Source organism: Colossoma macropomum, unplaced genomic scaffold (assembly GCF_904425465.1).
Source record: "Colossoma macropomum unplaced genomic scaffold, Colossoma_macropomum, whole genome shotgun sequence".
Lineage (NCBI taxonomy): Eukaryota > Metazoa > Chordata > Actinopteri > Characiformes > Serrasalmidae > Colossoma > Colossoma macropomum.
The window spans coordinates 26,039,175-26,061,272 of record NW_023494799.1 but is presented as its reverse complement, the minus strand read 5'-3'; the positions used below and the strand labels follow the sequence as shown (position 1 = coordinate 26,061,272).

Sequence of the window (22,098 nt, the reverse complement as noted above, 5' to 3'; positions counted from 1 at the left end):
GTGTGAAAAATATCTCCCTGCAGGTTTCTTTAAAAACTCCAGCAGCACTGCTGTGTCTGATCCACTTGTACCAGCACAACACACACTATCACACCACCACCACTTTAGTGTTACTGCAGTGCAGAGAATGATCCACCACCCAAATAGTCTCTGCTCTGTGAGGGTCAATGGGGGTCCTGACCACTGAACAAAAGGGTAAAAGGGGGCTAATAAAGTATGCAGAGAAACAGATGGACTACAGTCTGTAATTGTAGAACTACAAAGTGCACCTATATAGTAAGTAGAGCTGATAAAATGGACAATGATCAGAGAAACAAGGAGGTGATCATAATCTTATGCCTGATTGGTGTATATATATATATATATATATATATATATATATACATACATACATACATATACCTGGTCTTTTCCTGGTCTTGGGCTTGCCTTATGCCTATATAAATGAAGGTGGTCTCTGACTTCAGAACTGTACTCTATCTCTGTCCAAATCCAAAGTACAGAGATAAAATGAATAAATCTTACTTCTGAGTGATATTCTAATCCACAACAAAAAAAGAAAAAAAATGAAAATACACTAACGCTCTTGCTCATTACCAATCAGAAGTTATCATGAGCAAGACAATATCGCCAAAGCCCAGACTCTGGCTAAAAAAAAAAGAGTGAATGGACAGTAAAACTAAATCTGACCTGATTAACTAATAAACTAACCAACAGTAAACATCATTTTAACTTTACACGATCATAAACAACATCTGCCCCCACACTTCCACTTTTCTGGGCATGAGAAGATCCAGTTTCCAGCTGGACCGAGCGCTGCTACGAGGCCTTAACATTTGAAAAGTTTGGCTTTTTTTGTTTGTGGGATTGTTTGCTGGTGTTGTTTTTACTGGAGGATGACTTCACGTGTCTCTGGAAGCTTGAAGGACAGCAGCCCTCCACACACCAGCGCTGAGAAGGCCAGCAGGCTGGGAACAATCTTAGTGATCCCCACAAACTTGGAGAAGATGAAGATGCTGATGATGGCAGCCAACTTGCACAAACCATTTAGCACGCCGAAAGCAGTCGCTCTGAGGAAGAGAAGAGCAGGATCATAAGCCTGGACCGCTGAGGAGAGTCTGAAACAGTTAGAACTCTTCCAAGTCTGAAGATATGGAGGGATTGCCTGCAGGCCTTGTCAGCTCAGTTTACAACAAGGTTGTCAGTTTCATATTAATGTTGTCAGTTTGTGTGAACTTGCTCAGTTATACTTCTTTTTTGAGGTAGAAAAAGAGAAATAAATCCTAAATGATTAAAAAAGATGGTTCTTCAAGAGCTCTTTAGTAAAGGAAATGGTTCTATTTAGAACCATGAGTTCTATACAGAGCAGTTTCATGCTTAACTAGATATCTGCATGGTGAAATGGTTCTTCAGATTGATGGAGAATGTGTTGTATTTGGTTCTATATAGAACCTTTCCGAAAATGTTTCTATATACAACTATGTACAACATATTCTCAATCATTCTGAAGAACCATTTCACCATGCAAAGAACCATTTAACCTCTTAAAAGGCCAGGGCCTGAAGTTTTATCACACACTTCTATAACCTATGAATAGCTCACCCAGTTTTCATTGAAGACCCTGTAGTTATTGAATAATAAGCCTTAGTATGTAATAAGCCTGGGGTTTTAAAGGGTCAAGCATAAAATGGTTCTATATAGAACTCATGGTTCTAAACAGAACCACTGCCTTTACTAAAGAACCATCTTTTTAAGAATGTAAAGACATTTCAAGAAGATTAATTTGAATTGATTAATTATTTTACTTCTAAAAGATCCTAAAGATACAATACATGCCATAAGTTTGTGGACACATGCTCCTCCAACATTTCTTCTGCAATTAAGGGTATTATTAAAGTGCTGCAGTAAGAGCCTCTACTATTCTGGAAAGAATTTACACTAGATGTTGGAACATTGCTGCGAGGATTTGATTGAGCATTAGTGAGGTCAGGTACTGATGTTGAATGGTCAGTTCTGGATCACTACAGCTCATCTCAAAGGTATTGGATGGAGCGCCATCATTCCTGAGAACGCAGCTCCACTGCTCCACAGTTCAAATCTGGGGGTTTTAACCCCTTCTAGTGCACGCCTGGCATTGGGCATGGTGACCTTAGGCTTGTACAGGTGCTCCAGAGCATCCCATTCTATTGGTCAATGCTTTTAATGGAGATTAAATGAGCTGTGTGTGCAACTGAACTTTGCCAGCACTGGGTGCACCTTAAAGCAGTTGAATTCACTCATTAGAAAGGGTGTCTGGATGCTTTTGGACCTACAGTGCATGATCCACATGCGTTTTCCTCTGTTTTTATTTTATAATGCTTTGTGACTGTAACATTTTAACATAACCTCATAATGTCTTTTTACACCATCTGAAAACACCAGCTGCCCTTTACACTGTGAGAATATTTCATGATGAATGGACCAATGGAAACTGTCCAGAAGTTTGTTAGCATTAAAGTTTAAGGAAGTCTCCTGTAAAGTTACCATTTCAAATTATGAGGTTTTGTAACAACAGTGATGAGCTGGTCTCTCTTAAGGTCATGGTATATAATATTAGGTCATGATATATAAAATAACATATTTTTATCTTCTCAGTTCCTTTTCTGTTCTTTGTAAAACAGCCTGTGAACTGGACAGTACCTCTTTGAGGCTGGATAGAGCTCCACTGTTATCACTTCTATTCCGTTCCAGGCTGCTGCAGACGCTGCATAGAAGAGGCACTGGAAGGTTATTACAGCGCCTGGGTTAAAGCAGAGGAGCAGGAAGAAGGTACAGCCAGAGGACACCAGCATGGAGCCACCTGCACAAAAACATATAAACACACACACACACACACACCCATATGTGTCATGTTTATTTTTATACCATGTCAGGAATACACACATACATATATATATATATATATATATGTGTGTGTGTGTGTGTGTGTGTGTGTGTGTTCGCTGTCAGAACAAAAGCTTCTAAACAACAAAAATGGAGGTTTTGATTTGATTTTGTTCTGATAGTGATGTACTGACAATAATTATGTGCATATATGTCATAATAATCATATATATATAAAATCTCCATTTCACGATGTATATATACAAATCTTGTTGATGCCGGAACAAAACCTCGTATCTCCATTTTTGTCGTTTTGTACTTTTTTACTGAATTTTAAAAAGCCAGCTGGCCTTTCCAAAGTGCCAAAATTTCATTTTGACCGAACCAAATCTAATTTCATTAACTTCCATTCAAAGTCAAGAATGTTTTTTGCTTCTCCTGTAAAGTTAACATTGTGGATTTTGTTCCAACAGCTAAATATAACATAATATGAAAATAATGTTCATATTAATATTATTATGACTACAGAAACCTCACAATAAACCACAGAAAGGTTTCAATCAGCACCTACCTATGATTTTGATTCTTCCTATTTTATCCATTAGCAGACCTGCTAAGATGTTGCCGGGCAGCACAGATAAGCTGCCCAGGAAGCTCACTATGTAAATCAGGACGTCATTCTCCTCCTGGAAGTTCAGATGGCAGCCTTTCTTTGGATGATGAAATGTAACATTGACAAACTTGCAGTCAATGAACTTTGAATCTTTCCACAAGTCTGCAAAGAACAAAAGAGCAGTAAAAATTAAAATGACTGCAACTAAAATAAACATGTGTAAGGAACGTTTTGTGAATGTTGATGTGACGTACCGGTGTTGTAGAACATAGTGTTCTGCAGGGTGCAGTTCTCAAAGAAGGTGTCTGTGGACTTGATGTCCTCAAAATAGCAGTTTTCAAACAGCGAGTCTTCAAACTTCACGTTTCTGATCTCTATGCCGACAAACCTGGACACACAAAACACAGCGCTGAAAAGCCATTGTTCAGTTCCTGTTCAATTTATGTGCTTAACAAAAAGAAAAGAAGGAAAATAAATAAAGAAAGAAAGAAAGAAAGAAAAAGAAAGAGAAAGAGAAGGGAAAGAAAGAAAATGAAAAAAGAAGAAAAAGAAATAAAAATGAAGGAAGAAAAAGAAAGAAAGAAAGAAAAAGTGGGGGTGAAAAAGAAAGAAAGGAAAAAAGAAAAAAATGAAAGAAGAAAAAAGAAAGAAAAAGGAGGAAATAATGAAAGAAAGGAAAGACAAAGGAAAGGAAGAATTAAAAGGAAGGGAAAGTAGAAAGTTTGCAAGAAGGGAAGAAAAGAGGAGAGAAAGAAAGAAAGAACGAATAAAGGAATGATGAAAGAAAGAAAACTGAAAGGTGATCAAGAGAAGAAAAAGAAAAGAAAAGGAATAAAACCGAGTTAAAGTGTGACTGCAGGTTTAAATTGAGCTGAACTCAAAGTTCACAGTCTAGAGTAATAGAGTTAATACAGAATAGAGATGAAACGGTTACCGGTTTCACGGTAAACCGTGGTAAAATTAATGACGGTTAGTAGTACCGTTTGAACTTTAATGTATCGTAAAAACCGCGGCCGATTACCGCGGTGTGAAATACTCGCTGTACAGAGTCAAACAAGGCAGATTCATTCTCTCAGATGCAGCTCTGTGTGTGTGTAGAGGGGAAGGGGGAGAGAGGGGAGAATATGGCGGAATGTAGTGACAGAGATTCGGAGATATTTCAGCCTTCTAAGAAGACCAAGTCTGACGTTGGGTCATATTTTGGGTTTTATAAGAATGCAGAAGGAAAGTTAATTGAAGATGACCACCCTGTCTGCAGAACAGGCCGAAAGAAAATAGCGGCGAAAGGGGGCAACAAATCAAACCTTACGAGTCATCTTCGCGACCACCACCCGCTACTTTTTAGAGAATGCAAGGTTAACTTTAACGTAGAAGTCTGTGGGGACTTCGAAATAGAAGAAATGTCACGGTTTGTGTGGTTTAACTTATGCTTATGGTTCGTTAATAACATAAAATGAAGCTTTTAGCATAAAACAATCGGTGAATCAACTGTGAATCGAAACTAAAGCTTTTAACACATATTTCTGTGGAGCAGAGTCTCCAAAATGAGCTCTGAGTTAACAGTCATACAAGCTCTGGAACGAGACGCTGCAGTGGTTCAATCTGCACAGCTCCCCTTTCTCGTCTCGCTCGCAGTGTTTACTTTCTGAGAAGAGAATAACACCGTCTCAAATCACTCAATGTCCCCTACATAGTGCGCTACTTTTCAAACAAACACAATCATCATTTACAAGCAGTTGAGTTTTAAATAGTGAATTTGTAACCTGTTGTTAATGTTGATGATAGATGACTTAGTCGAACATTTCCTGCACTCTTTGGGTGAAGGATTTGCTATTTCATGATCCACAAAGTGCACTACATAGGGAAGATAGTGTGCTTTGAGATGGGACCTTGCGCAAGTAAATGCTGTGTGAGTTTCAGAGATTAAACTTTAGGAGTGTTTCTGCCGCAGCTCAGATGCATGTTAATTTTAAGTTATGTTTTAGTTTTAAAATGCTTTTAGAGAAGCAGCTCCACAGGTGAAGACACACTGTGTGAGTTCTACACTGTCTGCAGCTCACAGCACAGTCACGCAATTCCTCTGTGATTTTGGCTGTTTTTCCTGGTGCACTGTATTGATTAGGGGTACAGCGCCACAACGGCACAATAATGCAGCACTTCTTAGAAGTAATAATTTTCCATTAAGACCCACCTCAGAGTTGGTCGAGATTTAATTCTCTATGCAGGGAAATCCCTAGTTATTGTAATTACTACTACTACTACTACTACTACTACTAATAATAATAAAATAATTACAACAGTAATAATAATAGTAATAACAATAATAATAATAGTAATAACAGTAATAATAATACATTTGCTATTCTTTTGTTTACAGAGTATTACAAGTAATGTAAGTAATACAAAAGTAATACAACAAATGTATTGACTATATTTTTTAATGTTTATGCAAACAAAAAGTGCATATTGCTGCCAATTCTATTTGTGTTAATATAAAAGTTTCAGTTTGTATATCAGTATTTATTTTTTAATTTATTTTAGTCTTCAACACATTTGAACAATATTGCGATAATATCGATAATCGTGATAATTTTGGTCATGATAATCGTGATATGAAATTTTAATATCGTTTCATCTCTAATACAGAATAAACACACTTTTCTAATCACTCCTTATCCAGCAGACAGACAGACAGACAGACATGTGGGTCACACAGTACCTGTCATGGATGTATTCGCCCTCTCTGTGAACCTGATTTTGCAGAGTGAAGTTGAAATGAAAGCGTTCGACCTTCTCACGGTGGAACACCTTGACATTCAGCTCATACTCTTCATACTGCAGGAACTTGATTTGGTCAGGGAACCACACTGACAGACCGTAGTAGCTGTGGGTGAATAAAAAAAGATTGCATGTTGACAGAATATCTCATTTTTATTGTAAAATGTTTTGTGTCTATAACGATGACCCATATGGAGAGTCTAGTGCTGCAAACATATAGCTGTGTTGCTTTAACTGCATCAATTATAAAATATTACAAATGATGTTACAAATGTCACAACAATCCATTATAATAATATTCAATAAAGTTTGCACTCATTCTTTGTGCAAAGTAAAATTAAACAATATTTGTCAGCTTTATTTATCCACAGAGAAATTAGCCTTTACCTGAAGGCCATCGTAAACCAAACAATGGCAATGAACAAGCCAGGCAGTCTCAGTTCAGGGGCAGCGAGAGACAGTAAATTCTTCATCACCTTTAAAAAAGCCACAACAGGTCAGTCACCACAGCTTTTAAAACAGTAATTTCAATTTAAAAGACTTAAAACTATGTTTTTATGTCGTACCTGTTTGATGAGGGTCATTTGCCTGACCATGAATCTCTGGAAGGCAGTGCCGGTCTCACTCTGAATCTCGATGAAATCATCATCCTGAGTGTGGGGCGTCTTAATCTGGGAAAACTGAGAGCACAGAATGTTTTAACTTTAGCCAAAATGAAATTTTCCCCAAAATATGGTCAACCAGCCAAGACATGTTTCGTGTCTTCTCACTGGACCTATGAGGCTCATGTAGCTGACACTTTCCATGAATAGAGCTCAATTTATGTCCAAGTACCTTTTTAAAAGCATTAAAGTGACTGTTGTTATTTTTTGTAAAAAGTGAGTGATCTGTACTCCAACCTGTTACCCATTTTTAACCTTTAATTATTTTAAATAAGAATGGAATAAAAATACCTTGAAACAAATATTTTAATAAAAACATTTTGATTAAAACTGCTTTTCAAATTTACTTTCTTCTCTATGTTGTATACTTTAAATCGCATGCGTTACTGCATTAATATCAACTAAATGGGGAATATGATCTCTGTGTTCAACCCTGTTATTCACTAATTTATGGTGAAAATAACTCATATAGTATCTGATTTAGGTGAGGTGGAAACACAACATTTTCTGAAGGTTAAGTGCTTATTTGATTAATATGATTTATTATGAAATTAATTAATATTAATATGATATATTATGGGGCGGCGCAGTGGGTAGCGCTGTCGCCTCACAGCAAGAAGGGCCTGGGTTCAATTCCCGGCCGGGTGACCAAGGTCCTTTCTGTGTGGAGTTTGCATGTTCTCCCCGTGTCTGCGTGGGTTTCCTCCAGGTACTCCGGTTTCCTCCCACAGTCCAAAGACATGCAGTCAGGCCAATTGGACGTGCTAAATTGCCCCTAGGTGTGCGTGTGTGTGTGAATGTGTATGTCTGTCTGTCTGCCCTGCGATGGACTGGCGACCTATCCAGGGTGTATCCTGCCTTCTGCCCAATGACAGCTGGGATAGACTCCAGCACCCCACCGCGACCCAGAAGGATAAGCGGTTTAGATGATGGATGGATGGAAGATATATTATGAAAGTGCAAGCTAACCAGTAATGGAAGCTTATGATATCAGTTAGCACAGTGAAAAGAGTCTAAATCATGACATCTTTGCAATTTGTCTTGTTTGTATGGTTTCTGACATCTTAGGACAAACTGTTAACTACACAAATGGACAAAAGTACGTAACATAGCTAAAAACAATAACCGCACACACCTTGATGTCTGAATTTTGCATCTTTTTGTCTGCCCAGATTACAACACAGTGATGGGTCTTAAGCCTTGTTCACGCTGGATTAGTTTTACCAGATGAGGTGATGTAATCTGTTTGTAATTTGACTGGCTGATTCATACGGAATAAAGGATCTTTGTAATTTTCCCAAAATGACCCCAAACTGCCCAGACTGAAACATCATCGTGCGGATGTGCTTGTTAGTGCTCTGCGACAGGTGTCATGCTCAGGAGTGATTTAATGCATGGGTTTACACCCCCGAGTGATTCAGGGCCTCTGATTGGCCTTTTTATATTTTTTAATTAGATTATTTCCCCTCCACCATTTACACACATACACCAATGATTATCATTATACTCTTCATTTATATCTGTGACTGTCGATTTGCTGGATTTATTCAAGGTTTATTCCAGGTACACACTTAAAAACAATGTTTCTTCAAGGGTTCTTTAATAAAGGCAATGGTTCTGCTTAGATCTGTTAGTTGTATTTAGACACATTTGCATGCTTAAATGATTCTTTGGTGAAATGTTCTTCAGATTAATGAGGAATGTGTTGTATATGATTCTTTATAGAACCTTTTAAAAATGTTCTATATAGCACTAAAAAGGGTTCTTTTATTTTTACAAGCTTGACATCACAACAATAGCAGAACCCTTTCTGGTGCTATATGGAGTGTACTTATAGCAAAATGTATGAGAGCGGAGCTCAAACCAAAAACTTAGAAAGTAAAAGAAGTACCTTACAAAAGAAGTCATGTTATGAATTTGAGGATTAGGGAATCAGATCATTTTGAGCTCAGTTTTAGCTGTTAAGACAAAGTATTTCACTCTGGAGTCCTCACTTAGAGGACTAAGTACAGATATTGCAGACTCATACTGGATTAAAGTTACAGTACCTCTCCAAGTAAAACTAATCCAGCTTCAAATCCAGCTGTTTGCTAGTTAGTGAAATCTAGTAAAATGTGTTTTAGTGAGGACTGCTACCTATGAGAAAGCCTCATTGTGCTGAGCTTGCTTCATAACATCTCCACACTAATTCAGCCTATCTAAAGACCTATCTATCTATCTTAAATCTAGAGGTGAAATATGTTTACATACTTCAAACACTCTCTCTGGTTCACCCTTTGCCCTCCAGTTGGTGTCGTGGACCTGCCGCAGGATCATCCAGGCTTCATCATGCCTCGCATTCTGAACAGCACCAAACACACATACAATGTTATTGAGCATCATGTATACATGTGTATATATATATATATATATATATATATATATACGTATGACATATTTTGTTGATTTTCTAAGTGAAAATAAGTTAATACATTCTCTACAGAGACACACTTTAATGCACATTTTAATGCACAATTACTGTTTATTTAATTTAACATACTGGGAAAAAAAGATTTTTTTTAGACTTTTTAGATTTTTTTCAATATGTTAAAATTAGCAATGAATGAATGAATAAATAAATAATAGAAATTGTGCACTAAAAAGAGCAGAAAAATATCATATTTAGGTGTGTTCTCTGTACAGGATGTGTTAATGTATCACTTAGAAAATTAACAAAAAGTAATTTAAACAGGAAATGTGAATTAATCTACAATTAACATAAATGTTTATTCAACTACCAGTACAACTGAATGATGTTACCTCCAGCAGGTAGCGAGGGCTCTCAGGCATAAACACGAGTCCAGCAAGAGCAACCACGGAGGGCAGGAAGCACACCAGCACAAACACCCTCCAGCTGTGGAACTGGAACTCGGAGCCCATACTGAAACCCCAGCCTACAAAACGGACACACAAACCATTCGTTTCCTCACTGACATAAAGTCTTCATGGACTAGACTGGTTTATTATAACGCTCTGACATTGGTCTACATGACTGTGCAAAAGTCTCAGACCACCCTTTATTTATTTAATGTACAGTCAAAGCAGCCATTAAGTATAAACTGGAATTTTTCCATCTGGAAAACAAGCAGAAAACATATATTTAACTAAAAATTACAACATCTAAAGATAATATTTCTTAATACTTTGTGTGTCCACTCTTTCCCATCATTACAGCTTCTATACGTTTCAGGAGACTCACTTTCAGCTCTTCAAAGAGCTCTGCAGGGATATTTTTCACACCTCCAAATTTCAGTCTTAGAAGTTGGCTGCACTTTCTGCTTCTCACCATCCATGTAATCACACATCCATGTTGGACTCTGAGGTGGTCAGTCTACTGCTCTGAGAACACTCGCAGCTTCCATGTTTCTTCATTTGTGGCCACTTCTCCGTCTCACAGTGGATTTTTTTCAGATTGAAGCAGCTTGATTTTCTCCTCTCTCTCAAAGATGAAAGCTTTAAGTGCTGTTTATCTGATGGGGACAGTTTTGGTATCTACCCGGTCTTGCAGGTGGTTGTTAGGAATCGAAATTTCTCTGTGTCTATTAATCATTTTTTGAACTTCTGACATCATTTTTTCTTATGTGGTATTTGTGGTATTTTTCCTTATGTGATATTTTCCTTATGTAATGTTCGGGTCTGTGGGACCTATTTAAATTGTTTGCCAAAAGAAAAAATGATGATTCTTTGGCCTTTGCTAATATTCTGTGAAGAACATATAAAATAGCACATTTTCAATGACTTCACACTGTTCACCCCCTACACATTTATATTAGACATGTGGTGTTGGGGTGAACCTGCAGGGAATAAAAGTGTGGAGGTGCTGTGTCCTTCACTCTGTTCTCCTCCTACATGGCCTGCTATTAGTGTGTGTGTGTCTGTGTGTATGTGTTTGTTTATGTGTGCATGTGTGTGAGAGTGGACAACGTGGACAGGCTGCTGACTGGCTACAGCTGCTAAATGAGAACACTATGCTGGCCACTTGTGATGTTTTAAGCAACTGGCATTTTTACAAAAAATGTTATGGCTGTATTGATTTACAAAAACAATAATGAGGTGGGTCCACCAGACCACTGAGTAACAAAAACATGAACACCACACAAGGGTTAAACCTAATCACCTCAGAAGTATCTCCCGAAAATGAATTAATTTGTACATAATGGAAATACTATAAATGAAGGGTGATCTCAGACTTTTGCACAGCACTGTATCTTCTCTTGAAAACAGCCTGATATTTCAGTGTTATTAGTTCAGTGTAGGTTGAAAATCTACAGAAGTAGGATGTTTCATACATATCTTTTTCATAAGACATTCTTTTTTATTTTTACTCCTTATATTACAAGGAAATTCCATCGAAATTTCAAATCTTCTGTGTTATTCAATGATTGAGATGTAAACAAAGTCATTCAGAGTGGTTTGATGTGAAATAGTTAATTATAGGAAAACTTAACTCAGATTTCTTTATAGTGGAGGTTATAGGAATCAGGAGTCACAATGTCTACCATGCAAATGTAGCCATTTTATTTATTATTCAAAACCACCAATGAACTTACTCGTGTCTTCTGAGTTTTTCTATGCATCCGAAAAAACAGGTTTTCTTTGGGAACTATTTGGTGTCCATGTACCTCTCTGCCATGAATAGATTAAAAAACATATATGCTTAAGGCCAAAATCTTCAACCTTTCATGTCAAAACTACTGTAAGACAACATATCAGGCTCATGCAAAGTATTTATAACCATTTCTTATAATAACTTCCTGAGATGGAGCTTTTAGAGGCGTTTAATACATTGGACGTCTGGTTCCTATCACCACCACTGTGAACAATTCTGATTAGGAAAACATGACAAAACTGAGCATTTCACATAAAGCTACTCTGAATGACTTTGTTTGCTTCTTGACAATTTAATTTAAAAGAAATTTTGAAAATGTGATGTAATTCCCTTTTAACAGATTGTAAGAATGATATTCCTTTGAGAAGATATTCCTTTTGTTACCCCTCACAAACTCAATGGATTTTTCCAGCTTCTTTATCATAATTATGGGCCTCATCACCGTAGATATTATTAGTGTAATTATGCTGATCATTACTGCTGTTATTACCATAATGAGGGATGATTCCCCAGGCGGTGAAGGAAGCGTACAGGCCACCCAGCATCCAGAACAGACACAGCCAGCTCAGATGCTCCCCCCGCTTATCCATCTGCAGGAACTCTGCATAGTACGTGTACACAATGGGGACAGAGCCACCTATTCTGTAGAGGACAAATGCTGTACATTAATTAAAGTAAAATGCACACACATAGGTTTGTGCTGGGAGAATTGAACTAAAACTGAAACATGAAGATGATATTTTGCGCATCCTGCTAAGAACTGACCATTATATAATGACTAAGGACTAATGGCACGTGCAGTCACTCTCATTTTTCTCAAATTTCTTCAGTATTGAGAAATGAAAGCAATACTAGCAGGTTACAGTGGTTAACAGCCTACATAAATCAATATAACAATTAAAGAGGAATGTTACAAATTTTTCAAATGTTCTGCTTAATTCAATCATTAAGATGTAAACAGAGTCACTCAAAGTTATTTGATGTGAAATGTTTCATTGCGGAGTAACTTACAGACACTTACAGATTTCTTTACAGTGGTGGTGACAAGAGTCACAATGACTACAACACAAATATAGCCATTTTATTTACTATCAAAAACCTCCAGTGAATCAACACATGTCTTCTGAGTTTTCCTATGCAATGTTGATGATGGTAAAATAGTGTATAGTCTTCTTTGGGGACTATTTTGCCTCACAACACCTTGCATGTACTTCACCGCCATGAATAGATTTTAAAAAATACATTTTAAGCCAAAACCTTCTCAAAACAATCGTAAAACAATGTCTCAGGGTTCAGGCAATGCATTCCGAAGCATTTTGTGTAATAACTTTATGTGAAGGAGCTTTTAGAGGCATTAAATTTTTCAGATGTCTGGTTCCTATCATCACCACTCTATTCAACAATTCTGACTCAGCAAGTTTCTCTAGAATGCCATGTTTCACATCAAACCACTCTGAATGACTTTACATCTTAATGGTTGAATTAGGCAGAAAATTAAAAAATGGGTAGAATTCCCCTTCAACAAAGGAAAACTCTCACCCAATTCCAGAGCAGAGTCTGAAGAACAGGAAGAAGCCATAGCCCTGGGCGAAGGAGGAGAGGAAAGAGAAGATGCAGTTGATGGCCAGAGCATAGAGGAGACACTGGCGGCGTCCAAGCTTATCAGCCAGACCCCCCCACATGACTGCTCCCATCATCATCCCCACATACACGATCAGGCCTGCACACACAGACATGCAGAACACCATTATACAGCCTGACAACAGAATACATTCTGTCTAAATGTCTGTCAATGATTTCATGTATTGTGAAGGCATAACATCATCACAATCTGATTTGATTATGGTAGTAAGATTCACAATTATTTGTAAAAGTGCACTGAATGCATAAATGTGGCTGTGCAAAACCTATTTAATTGGTAGTGGAATATAAATAATAAAAACTATTTTTTTTTTACTGATTTTTTTTTCTGATTTGTATGTTTGAAAAGCACAGGATGAGCACATACAACACTATGTTAAAGTCAGAGACCACCCTTCATGTATTTCATTTCCAGTCAAAACAACCATTAAGTACAAGTTATTCATTTTTCAGCATCAACAAAAAGAAAAACAAAACAAAAATTATACAGAAGACTCAATAACTAAATATATGTCTGTTTGTTTTTTTAATGTTTAGTGTGTTCACTCTTCTACCTTTATCACAGCTTGTATTCCTTTCAGGAAACTCACTTACAGTTTTTCAGAGAAATCTGAAGGAATATTTTTCCACACCTCCGAAGTTCAGTCTTAGAAATTTGTTGCATTTTTTTGCTTCTCACAAATCAAGTGATCCCAAACACATTCAGTGAGCTCTGGACTCTGGGGTGGTCAGTCCATTGTTCACAGAACACTATTTCCACTCAGAAATGACTTCTTTACAGCTACTTTTTAATTTTTTCACTTTAATTCCTTTGACCTTCCCCTTCCCTATGCAACGAATCTCTTCAGAAACATCTGAATTTAATGGCCTATGAAAAGTAGCTACAGAACAAAACCAATGAAAAGTCCTCAGAATTGTTCTAGTCTGAATTGATACTCTGCTTTCGCTGGTTTAATTAAGCCCAGGGGTCGTAAACCAAATGTTAAAAAAAAGCCATTTAATCCTTTCAGCAAAAATCAAACCACCTTAGGAGCCACAACGTTTTATGTCTATTTTACCACCTTGGCTCTAAATATGTCTCAGTATGTGCTAATGTGCTAGTGTAGGCTAAAACATATGATATAAACAAAAACACAGACTTACTTTGCTCTGCTTTAAGCTTTAGTCGCTTTTCTCGCAACTCCAGCAGGATTTTTTCCTCAAAAGTGGAAAAAGTTTATTGTAAAATGTCTCTTAATGTTTGATTTTTACGAGGCTGAAGTCAGCTTCTCATTCACCAGCTTCTTGTTTGAATTGTCTCGTTCCACCTTAAAGAACGTAACCTAGCTAGCTTAACTGCTGCACCATTTAAGATGGAGCGGCATAATTCAAACAAGAAGCTGATAAATGAGAAGCTGACTTCAGCCTCGCGACTTTAAAACTAAGTTTGACCGTTTCTCGTTGCAGATTAAACGTATCGGGAAACCAGCTGGAGTGTTTCTAAATGCAAATGAGTCCATTCGTCTTTAAATTATCGATCTTCGTCTTAAATCTTTCTCTTTGTTTTTTCGTTAGCTACTAGCTAGGCGAGATTTTCTGCATCGCTATGGTAACCAACAGTCTGCGCGCCGCCCTTCAGGGTCAAAGGGTGAATTAGAAGTAGTACATTAACTCCAGGCTTTAAGAGAATTTAGTGTTAAAACTGTGTTGAACGATCAGCGGAGCTTTATTTTACTGCAAGGTAGGATTATTTTATTTTTACCTAAAACCTAATTCTGCTGTGGAGCCGCAACAGGAGAAAGAGTCGCACGTTGCTGACCCCCGATTTAGCTCAATGGCAGCACAATGACCTGCAATGAGAGATTAAAGAACATTAAAGGGCTATAAAGCTATTTTTACATTTTTTTATTATTTTTTTATTACATTTTATTTTTTTATTTATACACATGACTGTGCGATCAAATCATCTCATTAAAGGCCAGTCCCGTTCAATCAGGACATACATACATACATACATACATACATACATACATCTTCTAAACCGCTTATCCTTCTGGGTCGCGGTGGGGTGCTGAAGCCTATTCCAGCTGTCATTGGGCGAAAGGCAGGATACACCCTGGATAGGTCGCCAGTCCATCGCAGGGCAGACAGACAAACATACATATTCACACACACACGCACACCTAGGGGCAATATTAACATGTCCAATTGGCCTGACTGCATGTTTTTGGACTGTGGGAGGAAACCGGAGAACCCGGAGGAAACCCACGCAGACACGGGGAGAACATGCAAACTCCACACAGAAAGGACCCCGGTCGCCCGGCCGGGAATTGAACCCAGGCCCTTCTTGCTGTGAGGCGACAGCGCTTCAATCAGGACAATAGTATTCTATTACGCATGAAGAATGGGCTATTATTCATATCATATAACATTCATATCACCTCCAAAAGCTATTTTAAAATGCAGCTTGTCTCAGTACAGGCAGAGCATTATTATGATTTGGAAAATTCATGCTTTCAGTTTTTAACAGTACATATCATTACAGTGTACCAACACTATTACAAGCTTTTCTGACTTGATTTTGTATACGTTTTATTAAGCCCCGCTGCTATTCCTTCATTTCTGAATGACCCTCAACTCACAACTTCATAGAGAATGAGACTGAAGCCCAGCACTGAAACCAGCCTTCAGAAACATTAGGAATGACGGAGACCATTTTCAACCACTAGAGGTCTCACATTACCTCAGTTTGGGTGAACAGACATTAAAACTGGGTGGAAGAACTACACAATCATTCTTATACAGTGTGGACTTAAAAATGACAAACTATTCACTGAAAAGTATCTTTTAGATATTTAAATTTACAATATTTCAAGAATGCTGTGAACAAGAAGTGAATAAAGTGCTACATAATATACTGTAATCATCTATTTTTTTTTTGTGCAGTTGCCTGAGATTTGATCTTCATGCTTTACATATGATGAATTTTACATTTGAATTTTATGATAACATTCTTGATGTTATACAGCTTCCTCAATTATTTTAGAATCATCTACAGCTTGATTCATCATTCTGGACTCATTTAACCTTTCTTCATTTTTATTTACAGCTTCCTAGTGTCTTATTAATTATTGTAAACATGTGAAGTTGCCCAGGACTAACATATTAAATTAATGTCATACTCTTTTCTGAAACCAGAATAGGTTTTATATTTTTCAAAACTCTCCAAACTTTTGATTGGTATTTCACTATCCAAAATTGTTTTGTTAAGTTTCTTTATTGTAAAAGAGCATAAACACTAAATATAGTGTATTATAAGGAAAATATAAAGTACTTTGATAGACACTTTACAAAAAGAGACAAGATTTACAAAAAGGATGAAACTGTTTAAGTACAACTGCTAATTTAGCATCTCTCTTTTTTATTATCCGGTGCTCCAAAATTGCAGGTATGGTTTTCTGATGTTCATTGGGTACTCTGTGGCTGTATATTGTGTTTCAGAGTATTATTAAGTTGGCTTGAAGCCAACATACTATTCTTCTTATTCTTATTTTTCCTATTCTTATTATTCTACAATTAAAATAAAAAATGTTTCACACCCACATTCTTTTTCTTTTCATTAGTAATGAATGACAGAATTTCCAACGTTCTGAAACTGAATCATTCTTCTTCTATAAATCTCTTATTCCACCACAATCATTTTAGGCTATGTGGTCAAAATTTGTACACCCCCCTCTTACATCATCATAACGCAAAAGAAAGAAAAAAAAACATAGCAACCACCTGGTATACCATAGACACCATCTAAAAGTGCTCTGGCAACCGCCTAGCAACATCCCAGCAACCACTTGAAACAACACAGCAACTCCCTAGCAAACCCCTAGCAATCTCCAGGGATACCAATGCAACCACATAGCAACATCTTTGCAACCACCTGAAACACCATGGCTCCACCAAACAATGTTCTAGCAATCACCTGGAACACTACTGAAACCCTAGAAAACTTTATTCATTTATTTAACCAGGAAAGAAACTCTCTGAGCTTAAAATCTCTTTTTTCAGGATTGTCCTGAAGTAACCACATGAAATACCACAGGAACCACAAAATAACACCCTAGCGACCTGTTTTAATATTGTAGTAACCACATAGCATCACCCTAGAAAATGCTTCCAATACCACAGCACTTACTACACACGCGCACAGCTAATTTGAGAATGAGCTAGGCGATTAGCAGCACGTGTGGCGCTAGTGTGAACCTCCTGCTGGATTACTCTCTCCCCACAGTGCTGTGACCTTGTAGCCTGTCAGACTGTCAGACTGCACGCAGGCCTCAGTCCAGATTGCACTTTTGGGTCCTGTCCCATTCTGCCCATTCAGACTTTATAATCCAGGCCTTCTTATAGACACTTATCCTCAAGTGCAAATCTAACAGATTCAGAAAATTCCATCCTTAAGTTTCCTTAAAGAAATAGTGCACAAAGCAACAGAGTAAACTAAGCACAACTGAAAAAGTAGTAGTCATTCAACCAAACAACAGGTCTTATGCAAGTAGACATCAACTATTTTTCTCACACTTAAACATAAACTTGCAATTCCTTTAATCAATTTATCTAACAGTCTAAAATGAGATACTCTTAACTGTCCATATATAAAATCTTAATATCTTATAATAACTATGTATTGGCTATAGCTGTACAGCTATGCTAGCAACCAGAAGGTTGTGGGTTAAAATTCCAGGATTGACTGGGTATTCCTGGTTGTCATTTTGGTCAAGGCACTTCCCCGGGTGGTGCTGCTCATCTAGTGATGCCATGCTTCTCCATGCAAAAAGGCAGTATAGCATAACATAAAAATGGACACAAGTTCACAAAAAACATATGTATGACATCATACAGGGTCAGAAACCACATACGCAAATCTATTTGAGATTACTGAACAACTTGATGCAGGTGATTTAGGTGCAGTTTGCAAAATGCAATTTTCCATTACGTGTTAGCTACATTAGCATCCTAGCTGCAGTGCTAAACTAAAGAAAGAAACTACAGACACAAACATGTCTTGGCAACTACATTTTGGTAGCTACAAAGAAAATAGCTACATTCATGTTTCTTTGCTGCTCATTTACTCAAATGAGGTTGTAGTTTTTTATGTGCTAATCCAGCTCCTCCATCAGTGCAGATGTTTATGTGGATGAGCGTCTCTTCACTCTTGCGTGTTTCTTGCTTCCTAAAGTGATCTGTCTGTATGTGGTACCTACTTGGCTTTTAGGAAGCTGCACACTGATTACCCTCTGTCATGTTAGCATCTCTGATCAGGATAGAAAGATATCATTTAATGCCTGTTTTAGGTCTGGGCAATAAAATGTTAAGGATAATAATCAAATTTAATAAATAAAGGCCCACTAAAAGTGCAGTATCCTCTAAATGTAGATTTTACACAGCAGAATTAGATTTTTAGTTAAAAATAAAATAATCATCCTTTGCAGTAAAATAAAGCTCTGCTGATCGTTCTAACACAGTTTTAGGAATAAATGGTCTTAAACGCTGGAGTTAATATAGCCTATAACTGCTCATTCATCAGCTTTTGACCCTGAAGGTTGGCGCACAGACTGCTGGTCACATAGCAACACAGCAATGCAGACAACAATTTTGCCTAGCAAGTAGCTAACAAAAAGCAAAGAGAAAGATTTAAGATGAACTTCGATAATTTGGAGATGAATAGGCTTATTTGCATTTATAATCACATTTATAAGATGGCTTCCTGATACGTTTAATCTGCAAGAAGAAACTGTCAAACACTAAAAAGTCACCAAGTGAGCTTCTCCTTTGATTTTTCCCGTTCCATCTTAAATGGTGCAGCAGTTACTTTCTGGCGCCTCAGGCACCATTTAGGGTGGAACAGGAAAATTCGAACAAGAAGATAACCAATGAGAAACTGACTTCAGCCACATAAAAAGTCAAACATTGAGAGATATTGTACAAGAAACTGTATCACTTTTGGAAACGTTTCCTGCTGGAGATGCGAGAAAAGCAGCTATAGCTGAGCCAAAGCAGAGCAAAGTAAGTCTGTGTTTTCATTTATATTATACTTTTAGCCTATACTAGTACATCAGCACATACTGAGACATATTTACAACCAAGATGGTAAAATGGACATAACATGTTGTGGCTCCCAAGGTGGTTTGATTTTTGTTGAAAGGACAAAATGGCTCTTCTTAACATATGGGTTGCCCACCTCTGGGGTATAGGCTCTACGATCCTGCAAAGTTTCTAGGATCTAGCTCAAAGATTGTTTTGAAAGTAGCGCTGCAAATGTTTGACCATATGACAATAATAATAATACAAAGAAAACAAAAGTAAGTTGGCTTTTTTAAGTCATCTTAGTTATTGATACTGAATAATATTGTTAAATATTGTGATTAAACATTGCCCAGCCCTGATTATTTTTCACTTACCCAGCAGGCCCTTGTTGGCATTAGACAGGCACATGTCCTTCTCAGCACTGGGCAGGGCGAAGGCCACCACGAAGCATTCCACGCCATCGGCCATGAGCGCCAGGCCCAGCACAGTAAAGAGGGTCCACTGGAAGCGCCCGTGTCCGCAGTCCTCCATGATGGCCTCATACTGATCTGCCAGCGTCTCCTCCTCTTCCAAGGCTGCTAGTTTAGCCTTCATCCTGGCCTCCCGACGGGCTGCTCGGCGGGCCTCCTTGATTTCGTCTGGGTGAGGGATGCCCTGGTATTCGCCCTCATACATCTGGTCATCCTCATCCTGACCCTCAGTGACGTCGCTGGCTGCATCCTCCTCCTGGGCAGGGTAGTCAGACTGGTAGGGATAACCATCCTGACCCCCTTCTCCATAGGTGTGGTAGGTTTCTCCTTCAATACCTTGCACATTGTTTTGATAAGGGTCATCCATTTTGGCTCACAGAAAGGGAGTTGCTTTAGTATCCTCCAAGACCTGCCAGCTATATCAGCATAATCCCTGCTCTGGTTCTTAGAGATGCTGTTCCAGAAGCCAGTAAAGACAAGAGTAGCTTATTTATGGGCTTCCTAAAGGGATCTTTAGAGAAGGCCTTAGCATCTATGGTGACAATGAACTATTTTCCTTTGTAAGCTTCTGCACAAGGGAGCATGCTGCGCCTGAGAGACAGGGAACATTAGCACATTAGATATTAGAATACAGGCAGAGTATAAACAAGACATTGAGTGCTGTATTTCTATAAATGTAATGCATTACGAGCTGATATCCTGCATTTTTGTATTCATAATGCCCACTTATAACATTTACAATCATAATTAAGTTCACATGACCATTTTACAAACTTTCTTTATCCTTTAGAGTAAAACTAGCTGTTTCTGTGCCTTTAAGACTTATAAATGTAAATGAGCTCTGTTCTGTTTGGCTGCTCTTTATTGTGCCTCATTTAAAAAGCAGTCCAGGCTAAAACACTTATAATTTCAGTGTGAATGGGAGAGGCTGACCTGCTGTAAGATGAAGAGGTGGATTATATGTAAATGAGTTGGTTTTTGTGACATCACAGAAACATTGGATTCAAAACAGGTTGTTTTAACAGTGTAATCTCCAGATATTATGAAATGTATGGACTGGAAAGTGAATATGTGTGTATGTATATATATGAATATGTTTTGAAACTTTAGCAGTGTTTTTAAATATTACATCAGACTTTAAAAAAGGTAAGAACAGGTCAGTTTTTCATGATATCAGCCCTTTAATTTCCTTGATTTGGAAACATTTTCAATACATTTAGTGCACTAAAGCTTTGCTGAGGATTGTATGTGTAACTCATGTAGAATGCATACAAGACTGAAGGGTGATGTGTTTAGTAAGTCTTAATCCTGACAGAATAAAGAAGGACAGATATGATAGCTGGTGTTTCATGGGCTTAAAGAACTCATATCCTACATTTTTTTGTATTTTATTTTTTATTTCTTGATCCATTTATGACATTTGTATGGATTCATGTTAAAAATAATTAATTTCTACCATATTCCAACCTCTTTTTATCCCTTAGAATTAAACAGGTGGTTTTTGTGCCTTTTGTACTGCGCCTTTAAGACAGATATATGTAAATGAACGCTTATGTTTTGATTTGTTGTTATGTATTGTGCCTTATTCTGAGCCCAGTTTGGTCTGAAACACTACTTATAACCAGCATGGCTCAGCAGGGCTAAACTGCTTTAGACTGGACAGGCAGAAATATGTAAATTAATTGTTTTTGTGACATCACCTTTAACAGATATCCTGGGTGTCATTTGCCAACTTATCTGGCTTAGAACAACGAGGGAACCATTAGCTGCTCACAGGGAGGAAAAACAAACATGAGTGCATATAAATTGATTATATTATCAGATCCATGTTTATGTCACAAGAAAAGAACATAATATATACATAAACAGGAGGATCACATTGGCACAACAGTAAGACTGTGAGAAATAAAAAGACTTTTGAACAGTAAAGCGTTTTCACTATAAAATGTGGGCTGCTTTTTTTTATGCTCTCACACAGTTGGAATATTCTGCTGTTACGCATCAGAGCTGTGATATAATCCATCTTAAATCTGAGGAATTTTGTTCTGCCGTGTGATCTAGAGTTCAAACAGGAAGTGAGAATGATGATGAGATGATGGCTGATAGCCAAAGAAGAAGAAGAACAGGATGCTAAACTGAAATGGTTTGCAAATTAGATGATATGTCATTGAATACTAGAATTATTCCACAACGTCAGGTAATATTAGGTGAAATAATACTCATATAGTACCGCAATGTCAGCTAATACTAGAGATGTCTCACTCTCAGGGTCACTGCTGTACTGAGAATGAACCACCACTCAAATAATATCTGAACAACTGACCAATTATGAATCGGGTAGAGTGGAATGATCAAGTATTCAGC

General features: G+C 37.6%; 1 protein-coding gene across 1 annotated transcript; it reads right to left on the bottom strand.

Moving 5' to 3' along the window:
* Positions 1-886: 886 nt before the first annotated feature.
* sv2ba (synaptic vesicle glycoprotein 2Ba) lies at positions 887-20,101 on the bottom strand. Its single transcript, XM_036586602.1, has 12 exons — positions 19,639-20,101; positions 13,103-13,283; positions 12,054-12,205; positions 9,715-9,848; positions 9,166-9,255; positions 6,820-6,933; positions 6,641-6,729; positions 6,195-6,359; positions 3,730-3,863; positions 3,434-3,637; positions 2,680-2,839; positions 887-1,070 (listed from the first exon to the last, which is right to left on the bottom strand). Exons 1-12 carry the CDS (start codon positions 20,099-20,101, stop codon positions 887-889), a joined length of 2,070 nt encoding a protein of 689 aa, XP_036442495.1.
* Between the last annotated feature and the right edge of the window lie 1,997 nt (positions 20,102-22,098).